This window comes from Carya illinoinensis, chromosome 1 (genome assembly GCF_018687715.1).
Source record: "Carya illinoinensis cultivar Pawnee chromosome 1, C.illinoinensisPawnee_v1, whole genome shotgun sequence".
Classification (NCBI taxonomy): Eukaryota; Viridiplantae; Streptophyta; class Magnoliopsida; order Fagales; family Juglandaceae; genus Carya; species Carya illinoinensis.
This window is the reverse complement of record NC_056752.1, coordinates 48,657,032-48,664,138: the sequence shown is the minus strand read 5'-3', so window position 1 is coordinate 48,664,138 and position 7,107 is coordinate 48,657,032. Positions and strand designations below refer to the sequence as shown.

At 36.0% G+C, this 7,107-nt stretch overlaps 1 protein-coding gene across 1 annotated transcript; it reads right to left on the bottom strand.

Annotated features, from left to right (window-relative positions):
• Positions 1–2,553: 2,553 nt before the first annotated feature.
• On the bottom strand, positions 2,554–5,235 carry LOC122279956 (GDSL esterase/lipase 1-like). Its single transcript, XM_043090875.1, has 5 exons — positions 4,866–5,235; positions 4,560–4,681; positions 3,429–3,653; positions 3,067–3,322; positions 2,554–2,972 (listed from the first exon to the last, which is right to left on the bottom strand). Exons 1-5 carry the CDS (start codon positions 5,116–5,118, stop codon positions 2,734–2,736), a joined length of 1,095 nt encoding a protein of 364 aa, XP_042946809.1. The 5' UTR covers positions 5,119–5,235; the 3' UTR covers positions 2,554–2,733.
• Between the last annotated feature and the right edge of the window lie 1,872 nt (positions 5,236–7,107).

Below are 7,107 nucleotides of genomic sequence, written 5' to 3'. Positions count from 1 at the left end.
AAAATTTTTCATGCGTGAAAATGGAGCGGTGAAAGGGTTTGCAAATATCGCTACTCTTATGAAAAATACAGACATACGGCACAGGACCACCATGTGCTCTCGTCACTCACTACTCTAATACGAAGAGTTATTTGCACCACGTGATGGATGTATCATGTGAATATTTGATTTATTATTTTATCATTATTACGATTACTGTGTTTTTACGAGTTCGCTTAAGCAGGATTGCTTGCTAAATCCTTTTGTAATTCTCGATATAAATAATCTTCTCTTGAAGTCGGGGCAAGCAAAATGGTAGTGCTTGAGAATTCTGATGTAACGAAGTGCAAAGTTTCCCACAATTTTCTTCTTCCCTTCCATTACTATATTTTTGGAGAGAATTATGTGTCAATAAATGCAACTTGTCACAAAATTTAAATTGATGCAAAGAAGTACATTTAATTATTTGTATTTATTTTTTATCACTTTCTCTCGCGTATGCCTTGTATAGGTCATGTTTTCTCTTAATAAATGAGCTAAATATTTGAAATAGATATTTAATTATGAGGTAAAATGTAGAGTTATAATTCACACTTAAAAACCTCTATTACATGTTATGAAATTGTTGCCCAGATGACTAATACAAGAGGGGGGTGAATTGAGTTGTATTAAAAAAAATAACAATTATAAATCAAATATATAATATAAAATATAAACAAAATATGAAATAACAATAAATATAAAGAGTAAGGGTAAGAGAGAAACAAACTCAGTATGTTAACGAGGTTTGGCCCCACTGCCTACGTCCTCGCCTCAAGCTACCCCTTGAGAATTTCTAAATTCACTATTCAACTTCCTTCAGGTGGAGATAGAAACCTATTACACCTTTGAACAACACCGCTACAAAGGATCTGTGTAGAACACCCTCTACACTTGCAATCACCTTACACGTGGTGATTCAACTATTCCCCGTGTAGAATACTTTCTACACACACAAGGGTTATACACACCCTTTTTCTGATACAAAAACTGATAGTGGGTAGGTTATCAGAAAACATTCCTCAATGAGTGAAATAAGAACAATACAGCATAAACTATATCTCTCAAAATGAATAAGGATTAAAGCTTAATGCTTAGAAAAGAGAGAATGAAAGCTTTGAATGAATGTTGTATGCTCTTGGTGTTGTAAATGTGAAGCTCTCAAATGATCTATTTATAGGCATATGAGACTTCATATTCAAATTTAAAAAGATTCACATGTCAAAGACAACATCATTCACTTTTTCAAAAAATTCAAATAAAAGGTTCTTCTTTTTCAATTGTCAAAGACAACATCATTCACTTTTTCAAAAAAATTAAACCTAATCTTTTACTTTTGGCATATGACAAAATGAGCACACTTTCCTTTTCAAAAAATTCAAACCTAATCTTTTACTTTTTGTATATGACAAAATGAGCACACTTTACTTTTCAAATTTTTCAAACAAAATCATCTACCTTTTGTATAAGTCTAAAAAAGCATCAATCACTTTTGAAAATATTTAAATAAAACATGCACATGTGAAAGATGACAATCAATCATCTTTAATATTTTCAAAGTTCAACCCTTTAATCAAGGCATGCACATGCAAAAGATGACAATCAATCATCTTTCAAAATTTTCAAATTTAATTTTCAAAAATATTCATGCACATGTGGAAAAAGTATTTTAATGCTTTATGATAAAATATTAATTTTGAGCATTAATCCTAATTTTGAATTTTGAAGAGATTTACAACATTACTCTATAATTTTAATGTGAACTTGTTTCCTTCTTGTTCATGCTTGTTTTCTTGATGTGCTTGACTCCATTGTGTAGACAACTTGAGCTTGAGATTTCTTTATTCTTTGAATTCATTTGTTATCATCAAAATCAATGTGTAAATATATAATTACACAAAACTTGAAATCTTGGGTTCAACAGAAATTATCTAAAAATCTAAATTGATGAGAAAAATAAATTTAATCATTTATATTTAATTAAACATATATTTGCTACCAGTGACATAACTAAGATTAGCCACAAACTTATCAACCAAAATTTAGGGCTGTACAAAAACTAATGGAATTGGCAGCTGAAGGCTAGAATCGACAAAGAGCTAGTTGGTTGGTAGTAGGAAATTGATTAAATCGACGTCGGCCGATTCAGTTGCAATTTCAAACTACAACTAAAGAGGCCAATAATATATATATTTTAGATAAAATGATACCATTTAGAAAAAATATTAGAATGAAATTACACCATTTGATTTAATACGCCGGACGACGTTGTTTGGATTTAGGGTTTAATACCCCCTCCTATTTCTTCTCCCGATTCTCATTTATCTCTCTCTCTCTCTCTCTCTCTCTCTCTCTCATCACGACGCACCACCATTATCTCTCATCGTGATGACGCAACCTCTATTTTCTCAATACAATCTCTCATCGCACCACCGAATGGACACCAATGAACCAACCAAAATCATGCTAAAATTGAGCATGCTGGTTTTCTCCTCCTTAACCAGCCGGTTTTAAACATGTATAAAACAGGTTCGGTTTGCATCTGTTGGTTTTCACCCCTACTCAAATTCATAATCTGATGAAAGCATCAGTAAGGTTAAGGCAAAATACAGATCTTTTTTAAGTTTGGTTCACAGTGACAGGCCCTATGACTGCAACCTCCTTAAACATCATAAGAAAGGTAAGTATGACAACTGTTGACAATTTAGTACTTTCTCATGGATGCTCGAATAGCTGTTTCACATTGTACGGCCCTGTGAAACGTGGTCCTCCACTCCATATCAGCTCTGCTAACTGTCGGTTAGCTCTTTCAGTGGTATGGCCACCATCAAACCACACATACTCGCTAGGATTGCTGCATAATTCGTATGGTTCTGTTCCATTTCTTCCTCCTCCACAATTCTGTCCCCTGTACGCTCCACTGCCACAACACGCAGCCTTTCCATTCTTGAATCCTGAAAAACAATGGTAAGAGTTGCAAAAAAGATTAGGGTAAATGTAGCTCTATAGGCACAAGCATATAGATCAGGGATGGTGCTCAAAGCCTACCATATTTTGAAGGGTTTTGCACCCTGTCTCCAAGGGCACTGTAGTAATCAAATATTGAATATTTGAATCCCGGTAATTTGTTCTCTAGCTTTTTAAGAACATTGGCTAGAGCTCTGTTGTGCAGCCTCGCTAGAGCCAAGGGTTCTTCAGCACATTCACTACCAAGTTGGGGATCCCTAGCCTTCATGGCTGGTAGGCAACCCAAAGGCCCTGCATTCTGAAATGCGATTTTTCTTCCTCCTAAACCATATATTTCCTGCTCAAAGAAAATTTTTATAAATTAACATAGACCAAATTGTTAAATGATGTCTCCGCAGTAAAATACCAGCACAAATTTAATTTCTCAAAAGTGAACTTCTTACTTTGAGAACACTAGTCAGGTTGCCGATCACCATACCCACATATTGTCTTCGATACGGCTGAGTAGCATTTGGGTACTGTGTGTAAAAGCTAAAGTAATCGTTCCCTCCAATGCTAAACAAGTATACAGCTTTCATCAGCAACTTCTTGGCTTCTACATCACCCAGTTTTTGCCTCAATGACTTCACCACAGCCTTGAAATAGCTTAGCTGCATTGGGAGACTTATCTGAAATAAAGAAGGTCAATTAATCTGCTAAAAAGTAAAATCTCATTTCGCCCAAGTGCTTCATTATTGGATCAAAAGATAGTTGTTGGGAAAAAGTATAGCAAAAACGAAATCGATCACACACGATACACAAGATTTATATGGCTTGGCAACGTGCCCACGTCCACATATCTGCATAGGATTTTATTTCAAATGATAGTCCAATATACAGTGCGGCCGTACGGGAATAGTGGTTATATATATATAGGAAATTCTAATTAGCATTTGTACAAGGCTTTAATATAATATATGGTAAACCCCAATCAACTAGTCGGGTTGGTTCAAGAGCCTATCGGCCCAAACTTGTGCTTCATAGCTCAAGCCTCATTGAAAATTGTCCAAAACACCGCAAAGAATTCTTGTCGGGTCAGTCATCAAATTGGGCCGCACACAAACAGAATCAGTCTGTACACAAACAAGCCCAAAAATAATGACAAACTTCAAACAGAGCATTCGAGAGAGAAGTCCTCAACAAGCAGATGACAACAAGAAAGTTAAGATTTATCTAACTACAAAATAGAAAGAGGTATAGCAATTCAATTTGTATAATTTTTATCCATGAAATGTGTAGTCAACACTTATAAGTCGCAAAGCGTGAGAGTGAGTTTTCATTCAGAGGTGTGTTTAGCTTCTTATCAAACATTTAGAGTGCTTACCTTTACATTCATTTCATAGTTTTAATAAGTAGCAAAAAGTTTCAAGCATCTACGAAGCCAAAATTTCTTTCGAGGAAACATGCCATGAGAAAAAGATTTGCCTTTCAGTAATTTTTCATTTCGACCTTGACGCATTCCCCCCTTATTTCTAGGAGCACCATTCTAAGTCTTAATCCAAAAACAAGTCTTACTTTGGAAAATGAACACCTACCGTTCCAGGGTGGGTTTGAACGAGAACACCTCCTCCAGCTGAAGCAAAGTTGGCCCCATCCGTGAATCGATGTGTGATTGGTTGCAGGTACGGTGGAAGTATAGGCAACTTCGCGAACTGAGCTGCAGCCATTTCCCGTATTAGAGAGTTACAATCAAGGTCTATCACTTAAAGCCCTATCTAGGATTTTCAAACAAACAAACCAACTTATAGATTACGTTGAAATCCACACGCATGTCACAGATACGGTTTGAATCCCCTGCAATTAGAGCATTTGTGAGAGAGAGTGAGATACGTGGTCGTTACCAACGAAATCGGGAACTAGACGGCCATCGGAGAGTCTCCCAGTGGAATGGCCGAAATAGGTTTCCCCATATGGCCATGGAAGTGCTCCCCCTTCTACGCTATCATTGAGGTACTGGTTGTTGCCTGGATCAAAAAGGGAGTCTCCCAACACAAACAACGTCTTGTGCTCTCCCTGTGCTTTGGGCTGACCATTGCAGCTGACTGGGTGGAGAAGGCTCACTAAAACGCAGAAAAGGTGGCCCAGATCCGCCATGAGCCAATATTTCTTAGCTTTCACCTCGTCTCTTCTTGCGCTGGCGCCCTGCTTGGATTCCACTTCAAGGGAGATACTATTTCTGCAGTAGTCCCTATGCAACAGGGGTGGGGTAATGTCAGAGCACTCACATGGGTTTATCTATGGCTGTCAACCGGGCCGGATTTTATCCGGACCGGCCCGGAATTATACCGGTTCTGGTTTTTCACCCATGTCAAATCCGGGTTTGCATATAGATTTAAAAAAGTCGATTAATTCGATCAGAGTACTGAATTTTAAATCTGGATCTGAGTTTAAAATGCGATACGAACTCCTTCGCCTCCCTCCTCTAGTTTCCTCTCTCTCTCTCTCTCATCCTTTCAAGCGCTAGCGCTTTTGTCTTGTCCAGAACCCAAATTTGATCGCGCGGCTCACCGAACAGTAGAAGTGCTTTCGGATCCAAGGGATTAGAATGTATTTCCGTTTGGGTATGTTTTCTTTCTTCCCTATGTTGTGTTCTCTATTTGTTGATTTTGGGGGTTTTTTTATTGTTGCCCAGATGACTAACACAAGAGGGGGGGTGAATTGAGTTGTATTAAAAAAATTAACAATTATAAATCAAATATATAATATAAAATATAAACAAAATATGAAATAACAATAAATATAAGGAGTAAGGGTAAGAGAGAAGCAAACTCAGTATGTTAACGAGGTTCGGCCCCACTGCCTACGTCCTCGCCTCAAGCTACCCCTTGAGGATTCCCAAATTCACTATTCAACCTCCTTCAGGTGGAGATAGAAACCTATTACACCTTTGAACAACACCGCTACAAAGGATCCGTGTAGAACACCCTCTACACTTGCAATCACCTTACACGTGGTGATTCAACTATTCCCTGTGTAGAATACTTTCTACACACACAAGGGTTATACACACCCTTTTTCTGATACAAAAGCTGATAGTGGGTAGGTTATCAGAAAACACTCCTCAACGAGTGAAATAAAAACAATACAGCGCAAGCTATATCTCTCAAAATGAACAAGGATTAAGGCTCAATGTTTAGAGAAGAGAGAATGAAAGCTTTGAATGAATGTTGTATGCTCTTGGTGTTGTAAATGTGAAGCTCTCAAATGATCTATTTATAGGCATATGAGACTTCATATTCAAATTTAAAAAGATTCACATGTCAAAGACAACATCATTCACTTTTTCAAAAAATTCAAATAAAAGGTTCTTCTTTTTCAATTGTCAAAGACAACATCATTCACTTTTTCAAAGAATTCAAATAAAAGGTTCTTCTTTCTCAATTGTCAAAGACAACATCATTCACTTTTTCAAAGAATTCAAATAAAAGGTTCTTCTTTCTCAATTGTCAAAGACAACATCATTCACTTTTTCAAAAAAATCAAACCTAATCTTTTACTTTTGGCATATGACAAAATGAGCACACTTTCATTTTCAAAAAATTCAAACCTAATCTTTTACTTTTTGTATAAGTCTAAAAAAGCATCAATCACTTTTGAAAATATTCAAATAAAACATGCACATGTGAAAGATGACAATCAATCATCTTTAATATTTTCAAAGTTCAACCCTTTAATCAAGGCATGCACATGCAAAAGATGACAATCAATCATCTTTCAAAATTTTCAAATTTAATTTTCAAAAATATTCATGCACATGTGGAAAATGTATTTTAATGCTTTATGATAAAATATTAATTTTGAGCATTAATCCTAATTTCGAATTTTGAAGAGATTTACAACATTACTCTATAATTTTAATGTGAACTTGTTCCCTTCTTGCTCATGCTTGTTTCCTTGATGTGCTTGACTCCATTGTGTGGACAACTTGAGCTTGAGACTTCTTTATTCTTTGAATTCATTTGTTATCATCAAAATCCATGTGTAGATTTATAATCACATGAAACTTGAAATCTTGAGTTCAACAATCTCCCCCTTTTTGATGATGACAAATATTTGATAGAACTTGAAACCTATATTAATACT

Coding starts and splice junctions, on each gene's coding strand:
- LOC122279956 (XM_043090875.1), bottom strand. CDS start 5,118: ATGGCGGATCTGGGCCACCTTTTCTGCGTTTTAGTGAGCCTTCTCCAC. Junction 4,682..4,865: donor TCTAGTTCCCGATTTCGTTG/GTAACGACCACG, acceptor AAATGGCTGCAG/CTCAGTTCGCGAAGTTGCCT. Junction 2,973..3,066: donor GCAAAACCCTTCAAAATATG/GTAGGCTTTGAG, acceptor ATTGTTTTTCAG/GATTCAAGAATGGAAAGGCT.